Consider the following 13,955-nt stretch of genomic DNA (forward strand, 5'->3'; position numbering starts at 1 on the left):
TTTCTCCCTTCAATGTATCCAGTGAAGATGGCAAGGTACGCGAGCCGCTTGCGATCATCCCGAGACCACCCTTCGCATCTTTCAAATGCTGCTATTATCTCCTGAGTAGATGGCCCAGCTTCGACATGAACTCCCAACATCTCCCAAAAAAAAGCCAACTCCTTTGTAACAACACAGTGAGGTCTCTCAAGGTCCTCGATGTACTCGCAGTTTATACCAGTGAGGTTTTCAAACTCTAACAGTGAAAACCTCAACAGGCTGTGGACCAACGAGACTCCACAGCTCATACTTCTTCTTTATGTCCAGCTGGAAACCGAACATGTAGTGAACCAGCCTTGAAGCCCAATCAAATCCCAACTCTTGGAACTTGATGAAAACTCCCAACTTCGACTCCTTCAGCTCTTCATATTCGTCATCATGAAAAGCTTTCTTTAAAGCAGCATGCAACGTCCAACAGCATTCGTCATCGTAAGGATTAAATTCTTCCCTGTCAAAAGCCATCGTAACTTCAAGCTTCCTTCCTCCCATGTAACTTCCATTGAGTAGTAAAGCCTTCCTATGATCTTCTTTCAGATCAATGAAAGCAAATCAAGAAAATGTTCAAAAAAAAAAAATGAAAGCAAATCTGGAAAAAAAAAAGAGAGTAATAAATATCTTGGTTTGCATTTAACTTGAGTTATCACAAGTAAGGGTGTAACACTTGAAGGGAACAAACACCCTTGTGATCTCTCCACATGAACCAAAATGTTTAATCAATGCCTTTTCGACATCATATCCCTACGCATGGACGGATCATATCCCTTAACCAAAATGGTATGCTTATTATTTGGTTGATAATCCCGTGCCAAAGCACACTCTCTTTTGATTGTAGACTTTTCTTTTGGGGTTTCTTTCACCTACACATGGATCAACTATAAAGTGTCAAGCAAGCTACAAAAAATAGAAATAAAAGTAAACACTTATATGATGTAAGAAACATATACCAGTAGGTTCTTCATAGTTCCAGCCATTGTCAATAATATCTCCTGTTGTTTTTTCATAGTTTCAGTCATCTCTTCGATAGATTCTCTCAACTCTATGATTTCCTGCCAATAAAAGAAAAAAATGAATAAAGAAAGCAGCAAAAACAAATCTTACGAGCTGTAAAGGCGTGGTTAGAGAATCTTATTAACATCATAAGCATCTTCAATGGTAGAAGTCAGTCTATCAATAGCGACATGATTAGCAGCTATTTTCTTGGAAGCTCGAACATTTTTCACTGACATAAAAAAGAGGATATGAGTAAAACTAAATTTGAGTATACATGATACAGTCAACTATTGGGATCAGGACTACTGGTAGATTCAGTTCGACCAACTTATAATAGTTTGCACTTTGCAACAAGCTAAAGAAACTGTATCGACTGTTAATCATCTCACTTGTTTCTCCAAATTGGAGATGACTGATGAGTTTAAAGTATGATCAGAGTCAAGAAAAAAAAATATTAGCCAAGTCACTGGTTTATACAAAGCCAGTATCCAAAAGGATCTGTATCAAATAAATGATTTCCCAAATTGCAGATGGTTTTAAATACGATATGAGAAAATAAAGAAAGAGCCGCCCAAAAGATCACTATCTAATTAACCTTTGTGCGAATGCTCGGTGTCCTTATTCGCGTTATGAACGGTGGATTTCTTGCGCTTCTTTTCGCCTGAAAGAGCACATAAGGTTTTTGACAGGAAGTGGCAAAGAGATAAAATTCCAACCCAAAAGAAATCCAGCTTACTACCTTTCATGGAATTGCTAAGGTCATGTGCATGTTCAACCTAACAAAAGAAAAAGAAGCAAAGAAACCATTTATAAAAAAGTTATTAAAAACTGAGTAAATAAAAAGAACAAAGAAGCTGAAAATACATCGGTCGATGTGGAGCTTTTCTTGAGCCTCATGTTCTCTTTGTCTATGATAAGTTGTTTTTAGCCTAAAACCCTAGACTGCGTTTGTGTATATCCTTCTGTTCTCATCTAAGCTGGGGTTTTATGGGCCGTGATCATAAAAGTATATGAAAACCCGTTAGAACTTTTTTTTTTTTTTTTTGGTTTTGGACAACAACATTTAGAACTACTAAGCTGATCCAATCGATTCAGCAAGCCAAACCGGTGGGATAGAATCGACATAAAGCATAGCTGAAGGAAAACTTCTCGCACCACGTGCAAGTTTGTCCGCCAAGATGTTCTGTGCTCTTGGAATATGTCTGATCCGAAAGTCAGGGAAGAAAGTCTTACTGCGGCTGAATTCTTTCATGTGTGTAGAGAAAGCTGACCATTCTTCAGGTGTCGACACCATCTTCATCAATTGAGAACAATCCGTCGCAAAAACTACATCAAAAAATTGTAGGGTTTTCATGCACTCCATTGCCCAAATTAGTGCTTCACACTCAGCATGCAAGGGTGACAGGCTTCTACGAAGATTCATCGCCCCCATCATAACATCTGTCGAGCCACTCTTTCGGCATAACCACCCTTGTCCTGTAAATATGTCATCTTCTTTCCAGGCTCCATCAATAGAACAAAACTCTAGTATTTTCCAAAGACGTATAATCCGTCTGTTGTAAGTTCTCACGTTGGGAATTTTCCAGAGGTCAGTTCACTAATAATTGAGCCTCCATCCAAACCGTACATTCCACATCAGCCAGCCGAAGAATCTCCAACGGGTTTCCATTCCTGTTCGAGTAAATCTTATCATTTCTTGCCTTCTATATATACCATAGTATCCAAGGGAAATAACTAAAGCCATCCTCTTTCGGCAGTCTCCAAAATAGATAATCCATACTGGTGAAAACCGAAGATGATGGAAAAATTGCCGGGGACGACGGGATCCTCGAAAGTGCCCATGTTTGTAGTGCTGGGGGACATTCGATTGACATTTATTTATTTATATTAATTTCTATTTATTTTCATTTATTTTTATTTATTTTCACGAAAACCTCTGTTATTAAATTGAATTTTTTTTAAAAAAATAAACTTGTCAAAATAAGGATAGGAGAATACAAATGTGAGAAAATTGGAAATTGTACTATACTAGATTTTATACAAAGAAAGTCATGGACATAATTTTTTTTCCTTAAATTCTTTTAATGCTAAGTTTTCAATAAGTTAATATAAATATCAAGCTAAAATTTTAAATAATTTTAAATTTTATTAGTTTGTTTTTTATACATATTTTAATTTTATTTTACCACTATGATTCTTTGAAAGTTTCATCTTTTAAAAAAGATCTCAATTTTGTTAAAAATATGACAAATCATCATTCCAAATTATTATTTTCGAAAATTTCAAAATTTACAAAACATTTTAACTTAATTAAATCAATACCGGATATGGTAAATAATTAGCAAAAGTTAAAACATTTAAAATAATTAACTTAATATCTATAATAATGTTTTGAATTTAACATAAAATTAACAAATGACAAAATTTCCAAAAATTATTTATTTCAAAATAAAATAGGAATCAACATTACATATGTGGTATTGTTGGCATAATAGGTTAATTGGTATGTGCTTAAACCCTTAATCAGAGGCCTAAAACGTAAAAGAACCCAACAAAGTGTCAGTCTATTTGCTTGGTCTAGAAGGTGAGATAATCGCAAAATAAAAACCGATAAATAGAAAGAGCGAGAAAAAGGGAAAATGGATAAGAAAATGGAAAGAAGATTGAAATAATTCTTCAAGAGAATCAAGGGATGGCTGATCTGAAGGGACTATATAAAAATGACCTTGGGCTTTCAAGCAAGGGATCTAGAGACAAAATACTTAGAGATGTCTGCTAGCTTTAGAGAACTTAGGGTGTAGCTGGTTAGACTAGCGAATTTAAGACTTGGACGTTTTTCAGCTTTGTTCTATTGCTGACGAATCTTACGATATCTTGTGTAATTTATTCTAAATCACTTTTTTTTGTTATAATCAATAAAGCGTTTTTGTGCATCTTTGTCATATTTAATGTCGTTTTCATTCTCGTTTTTCTTGTTTAAGTGGTTATCGCAAAAAAATCCAATTCTTTGAAAAAGGTAAAAAATTTCTTAGAAATTTTGATCGTGCGAGTTTCAGCTCCCACATGCATTTTAAAATTAAATGATAAAATAAGTTAGAATTTTATATATAAATCCAACATATCCTGACCATGGGACGAGTCTAACTTAATTTTCTGACCAATTCTCCCCATTATCGCGCATGGTCCTGCCGACCGAAGATGTTACAATATAAACATAGGCGGTAACAACGGATTGAGCGGTGCGGGATAAGCGTATTAAACACTACAATACGTTCTAACTGCAGTTTATATAAGAGAAACACATGCTATGAAACAACTGCAGTTCGTCTAAAATAAGCAGTTCAAAGCAAAGTATGAATGGTGATATATATGAAAAGTGTAAACGCGGGATATATATATATATATATATATATATATAATATTTATATTTTACAAACTAAAAATCAGTGATACTAATATAATATTTAGAAATATAAATTTATTTTAAAAAGTAATTTATATATCTCAAATATAAAATTTAATAAACTGTTAATGAGATTTATAGTTAATTATTTTATTTAAAAAATTATAATTGCGCTAGTTTTCTTTAAACAAAATCAAAATAAGATATCTGAAAATATTTTATTTAATTTATAAAACTTTACAAATTAAGATAGCACTGATACTAATATAATTTAAACAACTATTTTATTTACTTAATAAAAATATTTTGTATATATGAAATTTTTTATAAATCATATTCACATATTTCCTCATCTAATATATTGTATTGTCAAATTTCAAAGTGTAGCAGTCTTCGTTTAAATGATCTTATTTAACGATTTCGTTATTTTGAATCCTTAAATTAAAATCTTATTGTAAATATTTTATTATAGCTATGTATTGAGTAATATATTTTAAAAATAAATCTTCAAAACTATCTATAAGTGATATATTTTAAAAATTATTTTGATGAAATTGAGTGAACATATTTGTATTTATATAGAAAAAAATACGTAAATATGTAAAGATAATATAAAGATCTAGTAAACAAAAGTATACAAATCTATTTAGTTAATAATTAAAAGTTAACTAAAAATAGATAATCACTCATAAAATATTTTATTGAATATATATATAGTTATATATACATGTTGTGAATAGGCACGGGCGTTCGGGTCTTCAGGTTGGGGGAGTTCTTTTCGAGTTCGGGTCCTTTGGTCCTAAACATTTGCGCCCAATAGGTACTTGTAAATTTTTGGCACGGGTTCAGGTCGGTTCTTCTTGGGTACAATTAAAATACACGTAAAATACCAGTAATTTTTAGGTACATATCAGGTCCATGTCGGGTTCGATATTAAAGATGAAACCACATCAAATTTAGTCAAAATCTATCATATATATCTAAAATTTTACAAAATAAATTTAAATAAACTATTAATAACTAAAATAAGACATTTTTAAACACTCTATATTTTACATTTAAAGTTTCATATTACATGAAAATATTACAGAAATAATAACAAAGATTGTTTACAAAAACATATTTCAACTAAATCGTAAAATAAAATATAGGAAATAGAACAAAAAAATCATAGTTTTGGATATTCATGTTTTTAAGTCGGATATGAATCAGTTCTTATCGGATCGGATCTATTTGGATCGGTTCTTTTCAGATCTGGATCTATTCGGATAGGTTCTTTTCGGTTTTTTCGGGTAAAAGAATTTTGGACCCAAAAAGTACTTGTAAATTTTCGGTCCGGTTTCGGGACGGGTATTTTTGGATCGGTTCCGGTTCGAATTTTTGGGTTCTGGTAAAATTCCCAGGAATATAATATAAAAGAAAAGGTGCTACTATTGAGATTTATACTATCAACATTCAAATTGTTTTGTAATAGTTGACAAAAAAATAAATCTTAAAAAGGAATTTTACTTTGAATTGTAAAAGTAAACACACCATTTTTGCTTCTTTAGCTTTTAGTTGCGTTTTGTAATAGTAATAGTACCGCAGTTAGCATTTCACTTTTATTTTATAATTTTTAATTAAAATTTATACGCTAAAAAGTTGGATGAATGGAGGCAGCTTAGTCCCGCACTGTGGAATATGCGGAACACTGTAAACATTCATAGCCATAACTACAGACATCAATAGAATGCAATATCTCGGGGAAAAAAAGTCACACAATGCTTGTTAAAATGAATGAGTGCAGTAAATGTTAGCTGGAACATCATAACAAGCTATCATCTTCACATATTCGCAATGCTCCAAACTCAATAAATGAGTGTACTAGAATTGCAGCTGGTCCTGTATAAGTGATTTATGTCTTCTTTCAATGTGACGGAAGGTACTGGTTAGCGTTCACGTGAGACAAGAAGAAGAGGTGTTCATTCGTCAATGTACCACAGGATGGTGTGGGGGTAATATTTTAGTTGAAATTGGGCAACAACAACAAAAACGTGCGCTTTCTCCTTTTCACTTATCTTGAAAACAACAAAAATAACTTAACAACCTTTGTGTCTTTTTGCACGCTCATTGTTTAGCGAGAAAGTGAATTTTGAATTCATCTTGCTGATTAGTTACCTGAGAAAGTATCACTATTAGATATCAACCAAATTCGTGGTATTAGCGTGTATCTTGGCCTCTCATATTTGTCTAGAATTATTTTATGTGAGATTATTATTGTTGGAGATCAGATTCACACCATTAACAAAATCCATCAAGCATGCATTGTATTCGACCTAATCCTTCTTTTAATTTTCTTTTTTGACGAATTGAATGTAAAAAAAAAGAAACGAGATCTTGCACAACTTAAAAGGAAAGTGTTCCCCGTTACTGAACCTTATAAAAAGGGACTGAAGTTGCAAAAGAAAACGATCCATAAACTTTACAAAAAGCGGCACAATTCAAAGTAAAATTCCTTTTTAAGATTTATCTTGATTTAAAAACTAACATATGCAAGTTCCGATACTTTAAGGGCATCATGTTTGAATATGAAAGCTTCCTTACAAAATAATACACATTCAGACATAGTTGGTGATGATTTATTTATAGAACTAAAGATTCAGTTCCTCAAAAAAAAAAAGAATTAAAGATTCTTTGAAAATCAATACATTGTGGAAGTTTGAAAGCCTTTTGAAGTGTTTGATTTTTTGAAAAAAAATGGAGGATTATTATCAAAACAAAGAAATTGCTTATCGTATTTTGTTGACAGTTCTGGTAGCGATCGCCACAGTTGAAAGAAGTTTTTTTTTAAGTTGAAGCCGATAAATAAATATATGCGGTCTGTCATGTTCAAGAGAGGTTAAATGAGTTGGTTATGTTGTCAATTGAGATGACTACGGTTGAAATACTTGACTATATGAGTTTTGATAGATGATTTTACAGAAAGAGATGCAAGAAGAGCTATATTTCAATAATAAGTGTCCTGGAAAGCTAGTTTTCGTTATAAACAGCATGGATTTTGATTTTTATGAAACTTTAAAAGTTTTATATCATTTTATGATTTTAATAAAATATGTACAAGGACATAGTTTTAAATTTGGGTTAGGGCAGTATAAACATGAGACTGGCACTGAGTGTCATACCGTGATACCATACCAGATTAAAATCTCTAGTAATTTTTAGTTATCCACTTTTCACATTGATATAAGTAGTCTTACGTTTCATAATTTTCTACTTTTTAATGTGAAAAAGTAAATTTTATCTTCTTTCTAGTATATTGATATATATATACGGAAATTTGTCGAAAATGACTCAAAACTTGATTTTAATTACAAAAGTGTACCTCAAATTTAATTAAATGCAAATATAACCCAAAAAGTAGTAAAATTACAACGAACCCCTTATGATCAAACAAAAAACTTGTATTGAGTTTTACTATTATAACCGTCCGCGTGAAAATACCTTTTTGGAAGTCTTTTCGTACATTAGATCTTAAAAATCATTTAAAATTTCCATAAAAAATATTTATATGGGAGAAAAATGAAATTATGTAATAATAAACATTTAGAAATGATGAAAACTTAGATTTACTTATCATCATCTTCTTCTTTCCCTTCATCTGAAACTTCATTAACATCTTCACATGCTTGCTTTCCATCAATGTTGGCATCATTAACAATCCTCATCTTGCCTCGGTTTGATACACAAAGACGTACATTATGCGTTTTACATATCTTGATTAAGTTCTGAACTCGTCTATCACTTGTGACATGAATAGGAGGAGTATCTGGAGCCATATGTTGCATCATCGCGTCTGGTAACAAGTAAGATAACTCTACATCATCTATGTTCATGTCCATGTTATAATCTTCTTGAGCAATTTCAACAAGTTCGGCACGTGTAGAACCATCACTGAAAAAACCATTATGGCTCCTTTCACATTATTAACCGCAAAATCCCAACAATTATCTTTGACCACCCATTCTCCATTGACTAAGTGTAACTGACGAATCATCTGCAAAAAAATCAGATTAAAACACATTAGCAAACATAGAACATCAACTTAAAAAAATTGTTTGTAACCTCGTAATTATCACCAATTAAGTTATGAATTACACTCAGGAGTTCCAATATTGACTAATACACATGAATTAATAAGAAAATATTAAAAATTTAATTTAAGTTTTGAGAAAATTGAAGTTTAATAAAGATTGACGTAGAAGTCTTCCGTTTATGTCATTTTTGCAATTGCAAATTTACAAAGGATGACTTCTTAAGAAGTCTACTGTACATCAAACATCTAGAGAAGTCTTACTTTGTAAATATTGACTTACTTTTGAATTTTAAAAATCCTCGAAAATACCAGAGAAGACTTCTACATAAATTGCAAAACTAACATGTTTATCCGAAAAGACTTCTCGAGAAGTCTTCTCATTTTTTTGTTAACAAAGAAAAGTTAGAAGACTTCTAAGGAGGTCTTCTATTAAAAACAAACAAAAAATCAATTTCAAAACTAACCTATGCATTGACTAGAAGACTTCTCTAGAAGTCTTATTCGCGAACAGATCTGAAATAAGAAACGATTTCATACCTTGAACCCGTGAGATGACTTGCTTAGCTTATCCAAGCATCCAAAACTTCACCACGAAAGCTACCAACTCGTTAATGACCAAGAATCATTAGCTTCAATGTCTCTATGAACCTTACAAAGTTTGGAATCAAAATCTTGGGGGTTTTGAATGAATTTTGAGTGAAAGTGAAAGAGATGTGACTTGTGTGCATAAAAATGAGATATGAAGAGAAAAAATGATTTTTTTGGGTGCATCAAGAGCTTCAAATTGGTTGTTCATGGTGATTGGTGTATTGATAGCAATATTGTAAATACTTGGTGAAGATGAGGATGATAGAATAAAACATTCATTTTCAAAAAAAAAACAATGTCCTTTTCGTGAATAAATCGAATTTCTAGTGTAAATAGAACAAATGAAAGTTTTAAAAAAAAGCATGGATCATTTTTGTTTTTATTTCAAATTTTGAGTCATATTTTGAAAAACTCCAATATATATTATTTTCTTAACTAAATGTGTATTTACCGAGCAGCTTGATCCATTGTTGTGTTGATATTGATTTGTGATATTTTAGAAGAACAAAAATGTGGAAACAGTTATATAGAGGAGAAGGGCAGCAGCATAAACAAAAGAATACAATTTGGATGAAAGAAATTAAAGAAAAAATACGTCAAACGAAAACAGAAGAATGTAAAGAGAATAAAAAAACAAAAATAAAATAAAATATGTAAGAAATTTCAGAGATTACATTAAAAAGGGCCAATCGAAAGTGGAGAGAAAACTGAAGGGGATTGTATGAATCTTCTTCTTTATGAAGCATCTCAGTCTTATCAGATCTGGAAGGAGTGTAACCGTGTCTTCCACAAGCAAACTCCTGCGCATAAAACTCAGTTTCTTTTGATCTGATTCAGCATGTGTTTGAAGTACCACATTAATTAGGAAAATTAGTATACAATAAGTCAGCTGAAAAGGTGTATTCTCTATGCAAATCATATACATCGATGTCTATCCAATACAACACAGCTATAGATTATTATTATTTGCAATATGGTTTGGTTAGAGAGGTTAATGTTGGTGGTAGATTTTAATGGCTTAACTTACCGATTACTGAAGATTTAGAATATAAATTAGTGAAATAATTTATAAAAGAAAAGGGACAAAAAATCGGTGGATACAATAGAGAAATTGACAAAAAAAAAAAATACAGTAGAGAAAAAAAATAAGGTAGACAAGTTTGATGGTTTTATATTTATTATTTTTAGAAAAGACAAAGCTAGGGTAATATTTGGACATGTATAAAGAGATGAAGCGGGGATGGAGAGGATGGTATGCGGAACACAAGCAAAGAGATAAAATATGTTTTGTAAAGAGTCGCCGAGTCTCGAGACCTTGAGCACAGCACAGAGCCTCAGCTCTCTGTTCCCTAAACCATCAGCACTCATCAACCCCATTTTGACAGGACGTCGAGACAACCCGTGTCGTCGTCAAAACTTCCGTGGACGATGTAAGATCACAGCCTCACAATCCAATATTGCACAGAAAGGTAAATTACTGAAAGAGAAAGTTAAGAGAATCAAAGTTAAGGGATTCATAACTGCTGAAGAAGGGCTGCTGGAGAGCTTAAGTTGGTCGAGACCTCTCGATGTCATTACAGATATCCGCGGCAGATCACTGCTCGTCGAGCTTATTAGCGCCGAGACTGACACCCGTGAGTTAAAAAAAAAATATCAAACAAACATTTGTTTTATAAAGAAAAAAAAAGGAAGCTAAATAACATATTAGGAGTACTATATCTCAATTCATAGTAATAATAATTATAACCCCACAGTTTCAAAAAAAAAAAAAAAAAAAAATTATAACCCCACGTACGTAAACACTTGGCAGGGACGGTTATGGAGGAGGATCCAGTAGAAGACTATGCACAACGTGTATGGTTCGAATCCCGTAATGAGAAGTACGAGTGCGTGTTCGACATGCCCGAAGACTTTGGAACCGTGGGGGCCATCAGGGTACAAAACCAGCACCACCACCATAGAGAAATGTTCATCAGGGAGATGAAGCTTGAGTTACCCAGCGGCTCCGTAACGTTTACATGTAACTCATGGGTGACCCCCAAGTCCATTGACCCAACCAAGCGGATATTTTTCTCCAACAAGTCCTACTTGCCATCCGCAACTCCGGAGCCTCTCAAAAAGCTGCGGAAGGAAGAGCTGGAGACCTTGCAAGGCAACAACCGCGAGCGAGTTGGTGAATTCGCCAAGCACGAACGCGTTTACGACTATGATGTGTACAACGATGTGGGTGACCCTGAAAAAGATGAAAGACTTGCCCGTCCTGTTATGGGAGGTCTCTCTCATCCGTACCCGAGACGGTGCAAGACTGGTCGCAAACCCTGCGAGAAAGATGCCTCCTCAGAGAAACGCGAAGGGGAGTTCTATGTCCCCAGAGACGAGGAGTTCTCTACAACAAAGGGCACTGCATTCACGGGCAAGGCCATCTTAGCAGCTCTTCCCTCCGTGTTCCCACAGATCGAGGCTGCTCTGCTTGATCCCAACTTGCCTTTCCCACACTTCAAGTCCATAGAAGATCTCTTTGAAGTTGGCATCGACTTTCCCAAGGACACTGGCCTTTTACCTATGATCCCCAAACTTATCAAAGTTGTTGCTGAAGCTCAAGACAATCTTCTACAGTTTGACCCCCCTATTCTTCTTAACAGTACCAACCTCCCTCCCTGTTTCTTCTTTAATTAGTCCTCCCTTAATTATATCAAATCCAATTCTATACTACAATTTATCTAACTTTCCTTTCATTCTGATTTTTGATTCAGAGGATAGATTTTCGTGGATCCGAGACGACGAGTTTGCTCGCCAGACACTTGCAGGCCTTAATCCATATTGCATTCAGCTAGTTACAGTGAGCTATATACGTCTTTAACTAATATTTTAACTTGTTCCAATAAAGCAAGATCCATGCATGTGTAATGGTCGGTGGGAAAAAAAAAACATTTTCTGCTTTTAATGAGTTTACTTGTTATTCTAGGAGTGGCCGTTGAAAAGCAAACTAGACCCCGCGGTTTATGGTGATCCCAAGTCACTCATTACTTGGGACATTGTGGAAAAAGAAATCAGAGGAGTCATGTCAGTTGATGAAGTAAGATATTTAATATCTACATGTTTAACAAATATGAATAATTGCATATATATAGAGGATTTCCGTTATGAATAAATAATGTATGTACGCATGCAGGCCCTAAAGAATAAGAGATTATTCATGTTGGATTACCACGATTTGCTTCTACCGTATGTGAACAAAGTGAGAGAGTTGGATGACACCACCTTATATGCTTCGAGAACACTATTCTTCCTCAGCGATGATAGCACATTGAGGCCTGTTGCCATTGAGTTGACTCGTCCCCCTGATGTCAACAGGCCCCAATGGAGTCAGGTCTTCACACCAGGCTATGATGCTACCTCCTGCTGGCTATGGAATCTTGCTAAGACTCACGCTGTTGCTCACGATGCCGGTTATCATCAGCTTATTTCTCACTGGTATTTAACACAATAGAATAGACTCTCAGACAACAAATTTTTGAATTTAACTGCATATATATTACTGCATATATTTGAATTCTAGAAGCATATATATATGTTACAAAAAGAAAACTGCATATATATTAATTGCATTACACATGTTATTCTAATAATGAGATGGGAAATGTTTACAGGCTGAGGACTCATTGTTGTATGGAACCATACATAATAGCTGCAAACAGACAACTAAGTGCCATGCATCCTATCTATAGGCTGTTGCATCCCCACTTCCGCTACACCCTGGAGATCAACGCTCGCGCACGCCAAAGTCTCGTCAACGCAGGTGGAATCATTGAGACTTGTTTCTGGCCAGGCAAATATTCGTTAGAGCTAAGTTCAGATGTTTATGCTAAACTATGGAGGTTCGACAGGGAAGGTTTACCTGCAGACCTCATCAGCAGGTAGCTTACTGTTAGGGTTCTGTCTCTAGCTCTTGCGTAATATTTTGTCACACAATAATTAAATTACTAATTAAGCTAACAAAAAACATTAAAAAAAATTTGTACATTGACAGGGGGCTGGCTGTGGAAGATGAGACCGCAGAACACGGACTGCGGCTAACGATACCAGACTACCCATTTGCGAATGACGGTTTAATATTGTGGGATGCACTTAAGGAATGGATCACAGAATGTGTGAAGCATTATTATCCAGATGCGGCACTGATCATGTGTGACGAGGAACTCCAAGCATGGTGGAGTGAAGTGAGGAACATAGGGCATGGAGACAAGAAAGACGAACCATGGTGGCCTGTCCTCAGAACACAAGATGACTTAATTGGCGTCGTGACCACGATTGCGTGGGTGGCTTCAGGTCACCATGCAGCTGTAAACTTTGGACAGTACGGGTATGGAGGGTACTTTCCCAACCGACCAACCACAACAAGGATAAGAATGCCAGTGGAAGAGCCAACAGAGGAAGAGCTAAAAGAGTTCTATGAGGAGCCAGAGAAGGTGCTGCTTAAGACATTCCCGTCGCAGAAGCAGGCGACGCAAGTGATGGTGACTCTCGATCTTCTATCGACCCATTCACCAGACGAAGAGTATCTTGGAGAAGAGCCAGAAGCATCTTGGGTCGACGATCCTGTTATCTTTGCTGCATATGAACGGTTCAAAGGCAGGCTCAAACATCTAGAAGAAGTGATAGATGAGAGGAACGTGAACGTTTCTCTGAAGAACAGAGCTGGAGCAGGTGTTGTTAAGTATGAGCTTTTGAAGCCCATCTCCCAACCCGGTGTTACCGGAATGGGTGTTCCCTATAGTGTTTCTATCTAAATGCATTATTGTTTCTCTAGAAAAAAAATAAAGTGAACGATCCATTTCCCTTTTTGTTTTCATAATACTAAAT

The 13,955-nt window shown here is 34.6% G+C and overlaps 2 protein-coding genes across 2 annotated transcripts; one reads left to right on the forward strand and one right to left on the reverse strand.

Annotated features, from left to right (window-relative positions):
* Positions 1–632: 632 nt before the first annotated feature.
* Positions 633–2,012, reverse strand: LOC106326135. The gene is made up of 6 exons (XM_013764157.1): positions 1,894–2,012; positions 1,769–1,805; positions 1,625–1,690; positions 1,173–1,258; positions 984–1,085; positions 633–896 (listed from the first exon to the last, which is right to left on the reverse strand). Exons 1-6 carry the CDS (start codon positions 1,924–1,926, stop codon positions 753–755), a joined length of 468 nt encoding a protein of 155 aa, XP_013619611.1. The 5' UTR covers positions 1,927–2,012; the 3' UTR covers positions 633–752.
* Positions 2,013–10,330: 8,318 nt separating this feature from the next.
* On the forward strand, positions 10,331–13,947 carry LOC106327154 (lipoxygenase 2, chloroplastic-like). Its single transcript, XM_013765222.1, has 7 exons — positions 10,331–10,726; positions 10,903–11,733; positions 11,846–11,931; positions 12,058–12,168; positions 12,265–12,566; positions 12,743–13,009; positions 13,123–13,947. Exons 1-7 carry the CDS (start codon positions 10,375–10,377, stop codon positions 13,880–13,882), a joined length of 2,709 nt encoding a protein of 902 aa, XP_013620676.1. The 5' UTR covers positions 10,331–10,374; the 3' UTR covers positions 13,883–13,947.
* Positions 13,948–13,955: the final 8 nt, after the last annotated feature.

The sequence above is a fragment of the Brassica oleracea genome, chromosome C2, assembly GCF_000695525.1.
Source record: "Brassica oleracea var. oleracea cultivar TO1000 chromosome C2, BOL, whole genome shotgun sequence".
Classification (NCBI taxonomy): domain Eukaryota; kingdom Viridiplantae; phylum Streptophyta; class Magnoliopsida; order Brassicales; family Brassicaceae; genus Brassica; species Brassica oleracea.

Excerpts from the sequence above, each read along its gene's own strand:
- LOC106326135 (XM_013764157.1), bottom strand. The coding sequence starts at position 1,926 with ATGAGGCTCAAGAAAAGCTCCACATCGACCGAT. Across the intron at positions 1,806-1,893 it reads AAAGCTCCACATCGACCGAT|GTTGAACATGCACATGACCT; the intron begins GTATTTTCAGCT and ends TTCTTTTGTTAG. Across the intron at positions 1,259-1,624 it reads CACCGAGCATTCGCACAAAG|TGAAAAATGTTCGAGCTTCC; the intron begins GTTAATTAGATA and ends TTTTTATGTCAG.
- LOC106327154 (XM_013765222.1), top strand. The coding sequence starts at position 10,375 with ATGTTTTGTAAAGAGTCGCCGAGTCTCGAGACCTTGAGCACAGCACAG. Across the intron at positions 11,734-11,845 it reads CCCCCCTATTCTTCTTAACA|AGGATAGATTTTCGTGGATC; the intron begins GTACCAACCTCC and ends TTTTTGATTCAG. Across the intron at positions 12,169-12,264 it reads GAGTCATGTCAGTTGATGAA|GCCCTAAAGAATAAGAGATT; the intron begins GTAAGATATTTA and ends GTACGCATGCAG.